The sequence below is a fragment of the Ornithorhynchus anatinus genome, chromosome 11, assembly GCF_004115215.2.
Source record: "Ornithorhynchus anatinus isolate Pmale09 chromosome 11, mOrnAna1.pri.v4, whole genome shotgun sequence".
Taxonomy (NCBI): domain Eukaryota; kingdom Metazoa; phylum Chordata; class Mammalia; order Monotremata; family Ornithorhynchidae; genus Ornithorhynchus; species Ornithorhynchus anatinus.
Window position 1 is genome coordinate 14,366,850 of NC_041738.1, and position 18,259 is coordinate 14,385,108.

General features: G+C 44.0%; 1 protein-coding gene and 1 non-coding gene across 2 annotated transcripts; both read right to left on the bottom strand.

Moving 5' to 3' along the window:
* Nucleotides 1-1,313: 1,313 nt before the first annotated feature.
* On the bottom strand, nt 1,314-10,315 carry LOC100091780 (keratin, type I cuticular Ha4). Its single transcript, XM_029075267.2, has 8 exons — nt 10,289-10,315; nt 9,497-9,769; nt 7,909-7,991; nt 5,291-5,447; nt 4,191-4,352; nt 3,958-4,083; nt 2,355-2,575; nt 1,314-1,828 (listed from the first exon to the last, which is right to left on the bottom strand). Exons 1-8 carry the CDS (start codon nt 10,313-10,315, stop codon nt 1,540-1,542), a joined length of 1,338 nt encoding a protein of 445 aa, XP_028931100.1. The 3' UTR covers nt 1,314-1,539.
* A 3,832-nt stretch (nt 10,316-14,147) lies between these two features.
* Nucleotides 14,148-14,285, bottom strand: LOC114815381. Its single transcript, XR_003763143.1, has one exon. It is a non-coding gene; the product is annotated as a small nucleolar RNA SNORA7 (small nucleolar RNA).
* Nucleotides 14,286-18,259: the final 3,974 nt, after the last annotated feature.

Sequence of the window (18,259 nt, forward strand, 5' to 3'; positions counted from 1 at the left end):
CGTAAAATGACAGAGTTGGATAATAATGAAAGCCTTGGATTTGAGCCAACTAATTTAACAGTAGCTTCTGTCTCAACTCCCTCAACCACCTTTCCCTCTCTGTGGTTATTGTTAGATACTGTTTAGCATATAAAGGATTTACTTGTTTTCTGCTGAACTCACAGAAATATGAAAGAGCTTTCAGTGTGGCTTACCACCTGATTAAATACACTGTAATTAAATTGCAGAGAAATAATAATAATACTTTGTATACCCAAAGTGCTTCCTTCTCTCCTTTTATGTCATAATAAGACCGTCTGGGAGGTATAGTAAGTATATAAATGTTATTCTTTCCAATTTACTGATGGATAGATTAAAGCAGAGAGTAAGTCACTTTTCCACTTCCTCATAGTGAAAAAGTAGAAAGTAGATCTGGAAAGTTCTAGTTCTGAAAGCTTTGCCCACAGTTAGATGAAATTCCTCTTTGCTCTAAAGGCTTTCCTTTGGTCCTAGAGTGAGAGTGTTAATGAATGTTGTAATGGAAGGTGAGTCTCTCTTCAAAATAGGTGTCATTTTTTTTCCAGAACTGGGGCAAAACAAATATTTCTTCACAAAAAGAACTGGGGTGTGAGAAGATTTAGGTTCATTTATAGGGAAACGTATAAAGGAAAAGGTGTAAGATTGACATAAATAGTTGAGAACGGAACTCTCAGAGTCGATGGCTTAGTGTGGTCAGAAACAAAGTGAAATCACCGTGTTTTCTATTATGAATTTCCATTAAGTCCGATCCCTTGCCCAGGTGCTGCCTCTGGCCTGGAACTCCCTTTACCTTTATATCCTACAGATGACCTCTCCCCCTACCTTCAAAGCTCGACGAAAATCACATCTTCCCTGCCTAAGCCCTCACTTTCCCTTCTCCCTCTCCTTTCTGCATCATCTATGCACTTGGATCTGTAGTTTTTCAGCACGTGATATTCACCCCACTCTCAGCCCCATGACACTTTCTTATATATCTGTGATTTATTTTAATGTCTGCCTTTCTGGAATGTGTCTACCCACTCTGTTTCGACATTTAGCATAGTGCTCTGCCTACATCAAGTGCTCAGTGAATACCACTGATTGGTTGACTACCCAAGTCTGAACCCACATCTGGGATCACTGCCTCTAAAGCATCAATCCGTGTCTTTCACCTGCACATGCCATAGCAAGAGCAGATTTAGCGGCAGAACTGATCTTTGACATTTGAACTTGCAGGATGAGTTAGTGATGCCAGACCTGGAAAATTGAAGTTGCACAGCAACTTTGATGCTTCAAAGTCTATCTTCACCAGCCATTTATTGATTTTATAATTCCCAAACACCAAATCCAATTCCAGAAAAATGGAGCTTCTTGAGTTATTATATAAGCACGTTACTAGTTTTTAGAAGACATTCAAGTGAAAGCAAAGCGAGAAGAGCCAATGCACAGTTTGTGCTGATATTTTGGACAAACAGAGAAATCAAGGTTCTTGAAAAGACTTATTAGTGAAAGAAATCCTTTGGGGGGCAGCCCCATAGCATGTTAGACTTGGAACTGGGGGTTATAGAAGACACAGGGCTGAACGAGCTTTTGGGTAGAAATGACCTTCCCATCCCTAATCTCTTCAATAATAGTAAATATTTTCACAATTATCCGTGGGGCAGGGGTGCAGGTCTTACAGGGCATGCATTTTCCAAGAGATGCAGGGGGAGCACACAGGTTGCAAGGTTCACACGCTGCTTGTGTTGGTGCTGTACACTCAATAGCACAGGGTTTACAGGGTGGGCAGGTTGAAACCGTACTCTCTCTCGCACAAGGGTTGCTGGGGAGCCTGGGGAAAATATTTCAAGTAGAATTGGTTAAAATGTTTTGGTCAACCCTAAAAGGAAAATTACAATAGTATCAAAAGAAACGGATCCCTAAAATATTGCTCAGCACACTGCCTGTAAGGCCCAAACTACCTGAAGTTGTATACTTTTTTTCCGTGTATTTACATAGAGAACATGAAAGCAAGCAGAGGCTTAGAAAAGTCACTTGCCCTTGGCTGGGTACCCATTAAACACTCACACCACAGCACTTCTGTAATTATCCTTAAAAGCGTGACCATTTTACCTATCCATAATGTATTTTAACATCTGTTTTCCCCTTAGATTGTAAACTCCTCGTGAGCACGAATCATGTAGACCGGCTCTCCTAAATTTTCCCAAGTGCTTAGTACGGTGATCTGCACACGGTGAGTGCTCAATAAATACCACTGATTGATTGATCGAGGAATATTTGCATTCTTGGGTCCTTTTCAGCGTCCCAAATTCCGGGCAATACGTGTGGCCTGGTAGAAATCACTATAAGGTACTCACTTGCAGTCCTCGCTCTCCAGCAGGCTGCGATAGGTGGAGATCTCGCCCTCCAGCCGGGCCTTGACGTCCAGCAGCACTTGGTACTCCTGGTTCTGCCGCTCCAGATCACACCGGATCTCTGCCAGCTGGAACTCCACATTATCAATCAGAGCCTGGACTTGGGCCAGCTGGGAGCTGTAACGGGCCTTAACTTCGGTCAGGATGTTTTCCTGGGAGTTTCTCTGAGTGGAAAAAGAAAACTGGATTTACAGGATATGCCTATTCCATAATATATTTTTTTTAAAGGTTGTTTCTCCTTGGTTGTCTTAAGGTGAGAGACAAGTCAGTTAGAGTACATTTTACACATTCTAGGAAAACTTATTTCAACTCTTTCAAATGTCTTTCTCTCTATAGAGTTGTAAGCTCCTAGAAGGCAGGGATGGCATCTACTGACTCTAGTCTATCGTACTTTCCCAAGCACTTAGTAATGATAATAATAATTATGGTATTTGTAAAGTGCTTACTATGTGCAGAGCACTGTTCTAAGCGCTGGGGTAGACACAGGGTAATCAGATCTTCCCACGTGGGGCTCACATTTTTTAATCCCCATTTTTACAGATGAGGTAACTGAGGCACAGAGAAGTTAAGTGACTTGCCCAAGGTCACACAGCAGATAAGTGGCAGAGCCAAGATTAGAACCCACGACCTCTGACCCCCCAAGCCCGGGCTCTTTCCACTGAGCCACGCTGCCTCTCGTGTACAGTGTTCTCTGTAGTACAGTGCTTCTCGTGTACAGTGTTCTGCACACAGTGAGCATTTATTAAATACTGCTGATTGATTATCCTGCAACTTTCTGGGAATTTAATGCATTTCTTAGACATTGTTTTGAGATTAGTCACTGGGGACCTACCAGATATTAAAATCTTGACACCTAAAAAGAAAGGAATGAATCCCTCTTGATCTTCCAGTCTTTTGTCTCCTCTTCATCACTTATAATTACAATAATTACGGTATTTGTTAAACGCTTACTATGTGTCAAGCGCTTTTCTAAGTGCTGGAGCAGATACAAGTTAATCAGGTCGGACACAGTCCTTGTCCCAAATGGGACTCAGTCTAATTAGGAGGCAGAACAGGAATTGAATCCCCATTTTACAGATGAGGAAACTGAGACACAAAAATGGCAGAGCCAGGATAAAACACAGGTCCTCTGACTCCTAGGCTTGTGCTCTTTCCACTAGACCACACTGCTCCTTACTCCTCCCCTGACCTTTTAGCCCTCTGGAGTTCGTGGCTCAGTGGAAAGAGCAGGGGCTTGGGGGTCAGAGGTCGTGGGTTCTAATCTTGGCTCGGCCACTTGTCAGCTGTGTGACTGTGGGCAAGTCACTTAACTTCTCTGCGCCTCAGTTACCTCATCTGTACAATGGGGATAAGACTGTGAGCCCCACGTGGGACAACCTGATTCCCCTGTGTCTACCCCAGCGCTTAGAACAGTGCTCTGCACATAGTAAGCGCTTAACAAATACCAAGATTATTATTATTATTATTATTATTAAATGAACTCTTTGGCTACATTTGCAGAAGTCAAGGTCAAGTAGGCTATGTCAGGGCGATTCACGTGACACACCAAACTGTGCTGGGCCTCCAGTTCGATCTCCAGGGCGTTGACGGTGCGTCTCAGCTCAATACTCTCCGACTGGCAGCACTGCAGCTGTCCTGAGCTGGAAGCAATTTGCTGGTTCAATTCCTCTCTCTGGAACGCAAGGAAAGGAGACACGGTCAAATATTAAAGCTCTTCTTTAAAGGGCCTGAGAAATCCTCTGGAAACTTTAGGTCTTTCAAAATCCTCACGATACCCACTTGGGTGTTAAACCACTCTTGAATGTCTCTGCGGTTAGTTTCGAGCAAGCTTTCGTACTGGCATCTCATTTTTTCCAGCGCTTGATTCAGGTCCACGGATGGGGCAATGTCCACCTGAATATTCAGTCTGTTACCAAGCTGACATTGGAGTGAATTGACCTCCTATAGAATGAAAAAGAGGAGTTTATTTTGAGTGATCCATTCCACGTGTCTATCGGTCAGAGTACTTCCTTTCAAATTTTCCCAAGAAACTCTTAATGAATATTATTACTATTATTATGGCATTTGTTAAGCGCTTAACTCTGTGCCGGGCACTGTATCAAGCGCTGGGGTGGACACAAACAAATCTGTGTTAGTTTGCTAGTTATAGATTTTATTAAGTGCTCACTGGGTGCCAAAGAAAAGCGCTAAGCACCGTGAGAGCTACAAGAGATTAACTTGTAAACAGTCCCTGTCCCTCATGAGGCTGCCCATCCAAAAGTTAAGAAAAGGCAGCAATTATTATCTCTATTTTACAGAATTCAGAAAGAATGATTTTCATTTTGTTGAACTAGTTGTGCCCCTGAGCTTAGGGATTGTTTTGAGATTAGTCACTTGGGACCTACCAGATATTAAAGTCTGGCACACAGTAAGTGCTTAACAAATACCAAAATATTATGAATAAAAGTTTTTTCCCTCAGAGCCTCTCCCCACAAATGCAGATCATCAGAAGTACTAGCACAAAGGTAGAAACCGTGGTCTTTTAGTGGATGGGTCTGCTAAAGTCAAATTTTGATGGGCTATTTGGGAATTTGGTTCATGAATTAGCTATGGTATAAGAAAGGTATTTCAAATCAAATGAAATGTTGTCCAGGGAAAGTTCCATGTTAATTGATCGCTATCGGAATGATTGGTTGAAGAAGTCAATCAGTGACAGAAAGTGTCTTAAATGATAGAACAGATGGGCCTGATAGAGACAGACTTAATACAATTAAATAAACTTAAAAGTGAAGAAATGTTTAGTGGTGAATAGTCTCGTTTTTAAATGTTGTAATTGAAAGAAATACATGAATTTATATGCACAATTTAAATCTAGTGCATAGTTTGTATTTTTCTCTAACCTCGGTATGGTTGTTTCTGAGACACAGTAGCTCTTCCTTCAGTGATTCAACTTGCATTTCTAGATCGGCCTTACACAAGATCAACTTGCCCAGGATCCTCTGTAAGCCATTGATATCGGCTTCCACCAGCTGGCGAAGGGACAACTCAACTTTGTACCTTTAAACGTAGGAAAGAATAAAAGAAAGTCAAAATATGAACCCCATTTTAAAAATCAAAAATCCAGTATCTAATGAGCTAATGATAATGATAATGATAATGGTCTCAGAATCTGGAGTAAAAAACTCTCAATTTATTTGTAAAGAAGGTGTAATGCATTGACTTTTCTAAAAGAAGTTGGCTTTGTTCCTTAATATATTGAGCCTCCTTCTCTTCCTCCTTCTCCTTATTATTATTATTATCATTATTATTTTGTTAAGTGCTTACTATGCGTCAAGAACTGTTCTTAAAGGGCTGGGATAGATAACCAGTTAATCAGGTTGGACACAGACCCTGTCCCAAATGGGGCTCAGAGTATAAGTAGGAAGCAGCATGGCCCGATAGTGTGGGCCTGGTAGTCCGAAGAACCTAAATTCTAATCCCAGCTCTGTCACTTGTTTTCTAGGTGACTTTGGGCAAGTCACTTAACTTGTCTGTCTCAGGTATCTCATCTGTAAAATAGAGATTAGGACTGTGAGCCCCATGTGGAACCCAGACTGTGCCTAACTTGATTAGCTTGTATCTACCCCAGTGCTTCGTACACTGCTGGCATAAAATTAAAAATTACCATAAAAAAGCAACAGGTATTAAATCCCTATTCTACAGATAAGGAAAGTGAGGCATAGAGAAAGTAAGCGACTTGCCCAAGGTCACAAAGCAGAAGAGTGGTGGAGCCAGGTTTAGAACCCAGCTCCTTCTGACTCCCATGGCTGTGCTCTACCCACTAGGCCACACTACTGATCTAGAGTTTCTCACAGAGACTTGTAGTGGCCAGGTGGAAGAGGGAGTAAAATTCCCCAGGCTGTCACAGGGCTTGGAGGCACAGGGCTGTTCAGAAAACTCCTCTTGGCCTAGTGATTCCATCAGGACTTACATATTTTGGACTTTACAGCTCTAAAACAGCTCTAGAACTCCTCCTCTTCCCACACAAACCCTGTCTCCCCTTGACTTTTCCATCACTAAACACAGCACTACAATCCTCCCTGCTTCATAAATCCGTAACCCTGGCATTATCCTCCTCTCATCTCTCACTCTATCACAAAATTCTGTCAGTTCTACCTTCACACATCTCGAGAAGCAGAGTGGCTCAGTGGAAAGAGCACGGGCTTTGGAGTCAGAGGTCATGGGTTCAAATCCCAGCTCTGCCACTTGTCAGCTGTGTGACTGTGGGCAAGTCACTTAAATTCTCTGTGCCTGACTTACCTCATCTGTAAAATGGGGATTAAGACTGTGAGCCCCATGTGCTCACCTCTCCCAAAATTCAAGGCTGTACTTAAAGCACATCTCTCTGAAGTGGTCTCACCCAAATAAGTTCTCATTTCCCCTCTCCCTCCTATGTCACCTATAACCTCAAAACTGTGCCCTTTTACCCTCGTAATATTCAGCTCACTCTCAGCTGCACAGCACTTACGTTCATACTCATAAATTACTTTAATGTTTGTCTCCCCCACTAGACTGTAAGCCTGTGGAGGGCAGAGAACAGGTTTACCAACTCTGTTGTATTGAACTCTCCCCAAAGCTTGATAAAATGGTCTGTATACAGTAAGCTCTCAATAAATACTTTTGATTTATTGATTGATTCTGCCAGTGGACACGGATGGGTCAGATGTGTACACCTGCTTCACTCACAGAACCTCAGTGGAAGGCAACACACCAATCATGTGACGGAAGAATCGGACCAAATGAGATTGATTTTTCCCCATTTTTAAAGAGGCAGGAAGTCAGTGCCTACAAGGATTTCATTATAAATACAGGTATGTCACCCCTACTATTCTTATATTTGCACTTTTTTCCACTCAACTGCACTGACCAGCTGTTAGCCTGCAAAATAAGGCAGAATTGACTTATTAGATTTAAAGATTTAACCTTGGCGTCTACGGGACACCGTCTCAGAGTCAAATTTTAGCTCTCAGTAGGTTCTAAATGTTTTTTTCTTCCTTCTGCTCAGCTGCTTATAAATGATATCTGTCTGCCTCTCACCCACATTAAATTACAAACTCCTTGAGGAAGGAGTCGGGTCTTCTATCGTACTCTCCCAACTGATTAATTCAGTGCTCTGTCCACAGCAGGGGCTCAGAAAATACCATTAGTTACAGTGCTGCCTACTGGAAAGAGCAATGGGAGTAAGAAGACCTGGGTTCTAATCTCAGCTCTGCTTCTTGCCTGCTGAGTGACCTTGCTCAAGTCATTTAACCTCTCCGTGCCTCAGTTTCCTCAACTGTAAATTGGCGATTAAATAGCTGTTCTCCCTCCCTATGAGACTGTGATCCCTATATGGGACAGGCACTGTGTCTGATCTATTTATCTTGAATCTACTCCAGGACCCAATGCAGTGCTTAGCACATAGTAGGTACTTAAATACATTCATTATTATTTTTATTATTCAAATCATTCTAACCAGCCCAATTTCACTTGTGCTTACTTGGTCCTGAAGTCATCAGAGGCTAGTTGAGTGTTGTCAATTTGTGTAACCAGTCTGGAATTCTCAGCTTTTGTACATAAGATCTAGGATAGAAGAGATTGCACAGATTAATGAAACTTGAAAGTTTGTAGCTTCTTTTCTAAGGGACTCTTCTGCTTTCGTCATATTCCTACTGAATGTGAAGGAGCGATGTTTTCAATGATGGCTTTTCTAGAATCTGTATCTAGTATCTAGTATAGTATGACCCTGTATCTACCCCAGCGCTTAGAACAGTGCTCGGCACGTAGTAAGCGCTTAACAAATACCAACATTATTATTATTATTATAGTTTTTATTATATATAAAAATATATATATTATTATAGTTAATAATAATAATAATGTTGGTATTTGTTAAGCGCTTACTACGTGCCGAGCACTGTTCTAAGCGCTGGGGTAGACACAGGGGAATCAGGTCGTCCCACGTGGGGCTCACAGTCTTAATCCCCATTTTACAGATGAGGGAACTGAGGCACCGAGAAGTTAAGTGACTTGCCCAAAGTCACACAGCTGGCAAGTGGCAGAGCCTGGGTTTGAACCCATGACCTCTGACTCCAAAGCCCGTGCTCTTTCCAGTGAGCCACGTTAGTTGCACTTGATAATCTCAGAATGCCATTCTTCTTATTATTATTTGGGAAACTCACAGCCTTTTCTAAGCCCCAGCTGTAGAATGGATTGCTTACGGGCATATATGGTTCTCTCTGGGTCTTTAAGATCCTATCGTCCTAATGTTCACATTAATGTTGGGCAATTTTGCTTTTGTTTCTCTGTGAAGTTTGCTTCCCTCATTTCCTTTTTAGCATTTTAAAACCCTTTATGATCGACTTTCGTAATTCTCCTTAGCATCCTTCCCTCCTTCTCCGACTTCAGGCAGTACAAAATGGCTGATAGAAGGAATGCAGACCAAGGCCCAGAAGTTGCCCGTAAACAATGACTCAGAGGTAGCCAGAGAGACAAAGCAAGCCAGAAAGGAAAGCGTTGAGTTTCAGTCAATCAGATATTTTTGTCAGTTAAGTTTTCTAAGATTCTTCCTTCCCTAATTCAGCCACAAAGGAAGAAAAACCTGTCCCTCAGCCCATATTTTGGCTCTGGTCGCAAATCATCTTAGGAATGAGATCATGGACGGCCTCCCGGGAATAACAGAGAAATGTTAAAATCCCAATTTGACCCTGACGAACACTTCTCGCTTCCCCATACAAGAGTTCCTCCTTGGTAAAGAAAAGTTAGAGAGGCAGCATGGCCTAGTGGAAAGAATATGAGCCTGAGAGTCAGAGGACTTGGGTTCTAAACCCAGCTCTGCCACTTGTCTGCTGTGTAAGCCCGGGCAGTCACTTCACTTCTCTGCTCCTCAGATACCTCCACTGTAAAATGGGAATTAAGACTGTGACCCCCATGTGGGACAGGGACTGTATCCAACCTGATTACCTTGTATTTATCCCAGGACTTAAAACAGTACCTGCCACATAGTTAAAGCTTAACAAATAAAGCACCGAAACCTCTTTGCAGACGTCAGCCAATGAATTGCTAACCAGCCCCCAAGGAGTCATTACCTTTTGCTGGAGCTCTTCAATCATTCTAAAATAAGCAAGGTAGTCAGGACACACTGCGGGCGCTTGATTTTGACAGAATTCTTGGATCTTGCACTCCAGATTGGCGTTCTCTTGCTCCAAGCACCGCACTTTATCGAGATAACTGGCCAGGCGAGCATTCAGGGATTGCATGGTCTCTTTCTCGTTGCCGTTGAAGTAGCCTTCGCCGTACCAGCCACAGCTCCTCAGATGGGAAGGGGGGTTGCAGTTGCTCGTTAAATGGGAGGAAGTCCACTGTGGGGAGGGAAGGCAGAGGGTGGGCGGACATTCTCCGGGTTGGCAGGTACTGGATACGCAGCCGGTGGGTCGGCAGTCACCATGTTCAAAATCCCCAGGATGACAACTAAAAGAAGTAGAGACGGGCTTTGAGATCGGGACCCTGTAGTAGCTCTTGAGGGAGACTGAGGAAGAGAAGGTGGATTGGCAGGAGTTGGTAGTCATCGTCAGCCCGTGAGGGTCGCCGTCTCGGTTTGGCTTCAAAGCCCAAGCTCCCTCAAATCTAACGCCCAAGATACCCAAATCTATTATGGTCCTTCCTGCAGCTCTTATATAGCCTTCCTGTGAGGTGATGACACAACACCAAGGATGTTTTCCTTTCTAATGCTTATGTCCATTTCCATAGGAACATCTCATTAGTTTGCTATTTACTGGCCTGAGAAGAGTTCCTTGTCTCATAAAAAGGTTCAGTTTGGTTTGTTGCTAAATTATAACCCATTGCAACTACTATTTGTCACCCGAGTAAGAGCTTCATACATTGTCTTCAAAAAGAATTGTCGTCATAGGTCTAAATGTCATCCCTCATCATCAGGTATGATGTGTCAAATATTAGACAACTGCTCTGATTGGAGTGGCTATTATCTCCTGAAAAGTCTCATCTCCATCAGCTTTCCTCTAGAAAAAGGAATGTTAAATGAAGAAGTAATAGTTGGGGCTTTTTCTATTCAGAGGTACATTCAAATATTTAGATTAGCCCCAGGAGGCCGAATTCATTCATTCAATCGTAATTATTGAGTGTTCACCGTGTGCAGAACACTGTACTAGGCCCTTGGGAGAATACATTATAACAATAAGCAGACACATTTCCTGCACACAACGAGCCTATGGTCTGAACTTTGGAGAATCAATCAATCAAGAAATGACATTTATTGAGTACTTCCTGGGTGCAGAGCGCTCAACTAAGCGTTTGGGAGAGTACAACGCAGCAGAGGGGGCAGACACATTCCTCCCCATAGTGAGCTTACAGTGGGACTGGGAGCTGAGCTCATTACAAGTAGTTTTTTGCAAATGCAGTCTGACGAGCTGAGTTTGCCTAGAAATGCTTTTGATCAACGCTGCTGATCGATTAATTATCAGTCCTCAGCAGCAGCAGCAGCAGCAGCAATTCATCGATCCTGGTTTAATTGCGGTACCAGTAGAAATTAAGGACGAGGAGCAGTGAACACACTACAGATCCAGTCCAGGGCTGAACTGGTGGTCTTCCTCTCCCGTGCAGCCCCCCCACAAAGGGGTCTAATGGAAATAAAGCCGGGCTTGCTAGCCAGACTCCATGATGGTGTAAGCAACGATCATGTCACTTCTCTGTTTTTCACTTCCCAAGTGTATCAATCAGTCGACCGATCAGTTGAATTTATTGAGTGCTACTCGGTGCAGAAGGCTGCGCTAAGTGCTTGGGAAAGTAGAATACAATAGAGATGGCATCAGTCGGTCGATCGTATTTATCGTCTGCTTATTAATAACGTTGGTATTTGTTAAGCGCTTACTATGTGCAGAGCACTGTTCTAAGCGCTGGGGGAGATACAGGGTCATCAGGTCGTCCCATGTGAGGCTCAGAGTTAATCCTCATTTTACAGATGAGGTAACTGAGGCACAGAGAAGTGAAGTGACTTGCCCACAGTCACTCAGCTGACAAGTGGCAGAGCCGGGAGTCGAACTCATGACCTCTGACTCCGAAGCCCAGGTTCTTTCCACCGAGCCACGCTGCTTCCTCGAGCTTATTGGGCTCAAAATACTGCATTAAATATTTGAGAAGTACAATAGAACAATATATAACAGACAAATTCCCTGCCCACCACGAGCTTACAGCCTAGAGGGGGAGAGAGATATTACTATAAATAGAAGCATTACAAATATATACATTAAGTGCTGTGGGGCTGGGAGTGGGAATGAATGAAAGGGAACAAGTCAGGGTGACACAGAAGGGAGTGGGAGAAGAGGAAAGGAGGGCTTAGTCAGGGAAGGCCTCTTGGAGGAGATTTGCCTTCAATAAGACTTTGAAGTGGGGGGACAGTAATTGTGTGGTAGACACTCCCCATGACGAGCTTACAGTATACTGGGGAGACAGATATTGAAATAAATTACACATTTGGGGTAATAGCAGAGTATAAGGATACGGACATAAGGGCAGTGGGACTGGAATGAGTATTCAAGTGTTTAAAGGGTTCACAGCCAAGTGCATAGTTGAGGCAGAAGGGAGGGCAAGTGGAGAAATGAAGATTTTGTCAGGGAAAGTCTCTTGCAAGAGATGTGATTTTTAGTGGATTTTGAAGGTGAGAAGAGTGGTGGTCTGTCATAAACGAAGCGAGAAGTAGTTCCAGGCCAGAAAGAGGATAAAGACAAGGGGTCAGCAGCAAGGCAGATGGGATCGAGGTATAGTGGCATCAAAGGAGCGTTTAGACTGTGAGCCCGTTTTTGGGCAGGGGTTGTCTCTATCTGTTGCCGAATTGTACATTCCAAGCACTTAGTACAGTGCTCTGCATGTAGTAAGTGCTCAATAAATATTACTGAATGAAGTGCGCAGATTCGGTTGTGGTTGTAATAGGAAATCAGAGAGGTGAGTGAGGGGGGGGGAGCTGATTGAGTGCTTTAAAGCCGATTAGGAGTAGTTTCTGTCTGATGCAAGATGGATGGGCAACCATTGGAGGTTTTTGAGGAGTAGGGAGTTAGGTACCGACTGATTTTTTTTCAAATAAATGATCCGGGCAGCGGAGCGTAGGATGGACTGAAGGGGGGAAAGACAGGAAGCAGAGAGGTCAGCGAGGAGCCTGATGCAGAAGTCAAAAGACAGGATATAACGTGCTGGGATGAGTGGAGTGGCAATTTGGATGGGGAGGGAAGGGTGGATTCTAGAGATGTTGCGAAGGTAGAATGAGAGAGATGTGTTGAGGATAACGCTAAAGCTACGGCCTTGTGAGACAAATAGGATAAAGTAGGATAAGGTTTGGTTTACACCGATAGAAAAGTCAGGGGGAAGATAATAATGTTGGTATTTGTAAAGCGCTTACTCTGTGCAGAGCACTGTTCGAAGCGCCGGGGGAGATACAGGGTCATTAGGTTGTCCCACGTGAGGCTCACAGTCTTCATCCCCATTTTACAGATGCGAGAACTGAGGCACAGAGAAGTGAAGTGACTTGCCCACAGTCACACAGCTGCCAAGTGGCTGAGCCGGGCTTCGAACCCATGACTTCTGACTCCCAAGCCCCGGCTCTTTCCACTGAGCCACGCTGCTTCTCTGATAGATAGGGATTGATTGGTACCATGAGGTCTTCTGTTTTGGACATTATAATACAAAATGCATTGTGTTACACAGTGCTTACATCCACTCAGTGATCAATAAATATTCCTACTACTTGAGACCTCCTGTCCTCCCTTGCAGATTTCCTTTCTTTACACTGACCTGATTGAGCCTCCCTACTTGTGATCATTATAATCAATATGGCATTTATTGAGCTCTTACTATATGCTAAGCACCAGGGTAAATACAAGTGAGATTAGACACAGTCCCCCTCCTACAGAGGATTTAGAACCTATCTTATCCCAATTGTACAGATGAGGAGAGTGAAGCCTAGAGTGGTTATGTGACTTGTCCAAGGTCACACAGCATGCCAGTGGCAGATGTGGGACTAGAACTGCGGTCTCTTGACTTCCAGGCTTGTGCTCTTCTCACTAGACAATACTGCTTCCCAGTCATGTCAATCTTCTCTCCTCCCTGGATCTAATTACCAGGGAATCCACTGCTGAGATGATAATTAGAACAATAATAATAACAATAATATCATAATGATAAAAGATTTGTTAAGTGCTTACTACGTGCCAAGTACTGTACTAAATATTGGGGTCCTGTCTTATGATGAAGCAGCATGGCTCAGTGGAAAGAGCATGGGCTTTGGAGTCAGAGATCACGAATTCGAATCCCGGCTCTGCCACTTGTCAGCTGGGTGACTTTGGGCAAGTCACTTCACTTCTCGGTGCCTCACTTACCTCATCTGTAAAGTGGGGATTAAGACTGTGAGCCCCACGTGGGACGAACTGATTCCCTTGTGTCTACCCCAGCACTTAGAACAGTGCTCTGCACATAGTAAGTGCTTAACAAATACCGACATTATTATTATTATTACCTTATGCCGTCGGATCGTTTCCAACTCCTAGCAAAACTACAGACACGTCTCTCCCAGAACATCCCGCTCTCCATCTGCAATCGTTCTGGTAGTGGATCCGTAGTTTTCTTGGTAAAAATCCGGAAGTGGTTTACCATTGTCACCTTGCCCGCAGTAAACTTGAGTCTCCACTCTTGACTTTCTCCCATCCCGCGGCTGCCCGGCATGGATGATTTTCGACTGGTAGCAGATTGCCTTCCACTCGCTAGCTACTGTCCAAGCTAGGAATGGCATGGGTAGGCCTCTGCTTGACTCTCCCTCCCGTAGCCGAGACTGGTAGAGTACTGGGAACTCTCCAGGTGCGACCCTAAGAGGGAAATTACTGGGATAGTTTCGAGATATTCAGGTTGGACACAGTCCCTGTCCCACATGGAGTTCACAGTCTAAGTAGAGGGAGTAGGATTTAATCTCTATTTTACAGATGAGGAAACCGAGGCCAGGAAAGTTGTGATGTTCCCAAGGTCACACTAGGCTACGCTGCTTGAGATGATCATCCTTGACTCCCTGGGGCAAAGTTTAATGATAATAATAATAATGTTGGTATTTGTTAAGCACTTACTATGTGCAGAGGACTGTTCTAAGCGCTGGGGGAGACACAGGGTGATCGGGTTGTCCCACGTGAAGCTCAGTCTTAATCCCCATTTTACAGATGAGGTCACTGAGGCACAGAGACTCACTCACAGTCACACAGCTGACAAGTGGCATAGCCCAGATTCGAACCCATGACCTCTGACTCCCAAGCCCGGGCTCCTTCCACTGAGCCACGCTGCTTCTCTGTACGACCCGCTGCCCCAAGCATCTGCTATATACCAATTTGGCTGCTGCATTAGCCTCTTTGCTGACTTCTCTGCTTCTAGTATCTCTCAATGTAGCATCTTCCTCCCCCATTCCATATTTCTCTCGACAGCAGCATGGCCTAGCAGACAGAGCGTGGCTCTGGGAGTCAGTAGGACCTGGGTCCTAGTCCTGACTTTGCCCCTTGTCTGCTGTGCAACCTTGGGCAAGTAAAGTCTCTGTGCTTTAGTTACCTCATTTATAAAATGGGGATTCTGACTGAGTCCCAGGTGGGACAGGGAATGCGTCCAACCTGATTAACTTGTATCTACCCCAGGACTCAGAACAGCGCCTGGCACCTAGTAAGGACTTCACAAAAACTGTAAAAGAGTCATTCTGCACATGCCTCCCATCTTCTTGAAAATTCCCAAAGTTTGTCTATTTCTGTCTCTAACAAGCAGAAGTTCCTCACCATTAACATTAATTAATCATATTCACTGAGCACTTACTATGTGCAGAGAACTCTTCTCAGCACTTGGGAGAGTTCAGTAAAACACTCAGTTACCTCTCCCTCATCCTAATCAACACTCTTCCCTCCAGTTTGCTGTTTTTATTCCTCTCAAACTAATCTGCTCACCGTGTTTTCTGGTTTCTCCTGTCATGGATCTCTTGTTCCCTCCCTCCTTCCTGCTTGGTCCCCCCTCCCCATTTTCCATCGGCGAAGAATGAAATGCATTCCCTCGACCCACTCAACCATGATTGAAGAACCCTCTGCCTGCCCCCAGCAGGTTCTATGCATGCCAGTATGGAATAACAGATGCTGCTCTGCCATCTGGACCCTTTTTCACCTGCAGAGCTGAACTAAACATCTGGCATTTTCAGCCTCGCCTCCCTACACCTTCTTGGCCCCACTCCAATGTGGCCAAGCGAACTGCCTTTCCTCCCTGCCTGCCATAGTGGTACTGGCTTCCCTCTGCACCACTGAGGGTGGCCCCATCCTGTCCTGCTTTCCGTCGCACTAGAGGGAATGAGAGCAGCACCTGCAGTGAGGCCTCGTATAATTGGGAAACCAGTGGCTGAGGTAGCCACTGCTGGGGACTCTGATTCACCAGGAGAAATTTTCCTCCTCTGGCCACAGCTCCCTAATAATTTTTGTTTCTATTTACCCATTTGGTGTATTTGTCCTTGTCCCTTATGTTGTTCTAATATTTTAGTGTCTCTTTGTTCCAAATGAGTCTGTCTCCATCCACCCCGCCGGACCGAAACCTATTCATAGATTGTGAGCTCCTTCACGGAGAGGATCTATGTCTAATTCCTATGTGTATATCTTTTCCAGTGTTTAGTATAGTGATTTACTCACATTAAGCACTTAATATATACTACTATTTCTAGTATTTACTACTCCCCATTTGGCACACCACTGCACTCCCCATTTTCAAAGTCCTTCTGCAATCACATCTCCTCCAGGAGGCCTTCCCTGATTCATTTCTCATCTTCTCACCCTGTGTCCCCCTCATCTATCACTAAAGGACCCCTTAAGGACCTGGGTTTTAATCCCGAATCCTCCACTTGTCTTCTGTGTGACTTTGAGCAAGTCACTTCACTTCTCTGGGCCTCAGTTACCTCATCTATAAAATGGGGATGAAGACTGTGAGCCCTATGTGGGACAGGGACTGTGTCCAACCCAATTAACTTGTATCTACCCCAGTGCTTAGAACAGTGCCTGGAACATATTAAGCACTTAACAAATAAAACAATTATTATTATTATTGTTATTATTATTAAGCACTTCCCTAACACCGAGGCACTCACGCGTTCCCCCATAGTACTTATGTACATTTCTTTTTACTCTATTACTTCCTCCTACCCATAATTTTCTCTCTCCCAACTTGACTGTCAGTTCCTTGAGGGCAGGGATTTTGTCTCCTAGTGTTCTTATACTCTCCAAGTGCTTAGTATGGAGCTTTACTCAAGCAGGAGATGCTTAATAAATATTGACTGATGCTAACTTTTGGGTCTCCAGGCCCTCTACCCTCCCTTCATGGAAAAAGACCTCTGTAATCTGACTGGTTCTTGACCTCAGCTCTGATGTTTTTCACTGCTGCCCTCCGCATTCCTCCAGCCAGGCATACTGAGGGCTGAAACTGGGGTAGGCATTGGGTTAGCAGAAGAGGGCTCACTTTCAAATAGGAAGAGTTGTAGGCTCCCGTCTAGACTCTCTCCTCTTCCCTCTACAGAAATAGCATGGCCTAGTGGATAGAGTTTGGTAAAGCTTGAATACCTTCATGGATCTTGAAACCTAGGCCAATGAGGAATTCTATTTCTAAGGTTTAATTTGGGTATATTTTAATTTAGCTCGAAAGCTACAAAAGAGAATGAAGAAGTCATTCATTCATTCATTCAAACAATTGTATTTCTGGAGTGTTTACTATGTGCAGAGCACCGTATTAAGGACTTGGGTGAGTACAATATAACAATAAACAGACACAGTCCCTTCCCACAACAAGCTTGCAGTCTAGAGAGAGAAACAGTCATTAATGTAAATTAATAGATTACAGATATGTACATAAATACTGTGGGGTTGGGTGGGGGTGAATTAAGGGAGAAAGTCAGGACAATGTAGGACTGAGTGCGAGAAGAGGAGGGCTTAATCAGGGAAGGTCTCTTGAAGGAGATGTGACTTCAATAAGGCTTTGAAGAGGGGAGAGTAATTGTCTGTCAAATTTGAGGAGGGAGAACATTCAAGGCCAGAGGAAGGACGTGGACAAGGGGCTGGCAGCAAGATAGATGAGATCAAGGTACAGTTAGAAGGTTAGCATTAGAGGAGTGAAGTGTGCAGGCTGGGTTGTAGTAGAAGAGTAGCGAGATGAGGTAGGAGGGAGCAAGATAGTGCAGAGCTTTAAAGCCAATGGTGAAGAGTTTTCCTTTGATGCGGAGGTGGATGGGAAATCACTGGAGTAGTCTTAAGGAGTGGGGAAACATGGCCTGAATGTTTCAGTAGAAAAATGATGTGGGCAGCAGAGTGAAGTATGGACTGGAGGGGAGAGGCAGGAGGCTGGGAGGTCAGCCAGGAGGCTGATACAGTAATCAGATGGAATAGGATAAGTGATTGGATTTACCTGGTCACTTCGTGTTTTAGATAGTCAGATATATGTGTCAAAATGATTTCATGTTCCCTCTTTTGGAGTCAGATTCTGATCCAAACAGTCAAATAATCAATCAAATGTATTGAGCACTTACTTTGTGTAACACACTATACTAAATGCTTGGGAGAGTACAATATAACAGATCTGGTAGATGCATTATTATTATTATTACTGTGGTATTGGTTAGGCACTTACTCTGTGCCAAGCACTATTCTAAGCACTGGGGTAGATACAGGGTAGTGAGGTTGTCCCACTTGGGGCTCAAAGTTTTAATCCCCATTTTACAGATGAGGTAACTGAGCCACAGAAAAGTGAAGTGGCTTGCCCAAGGTCACACAACAGATGAGTTGCGGAGCCGGGATTAGATCCCA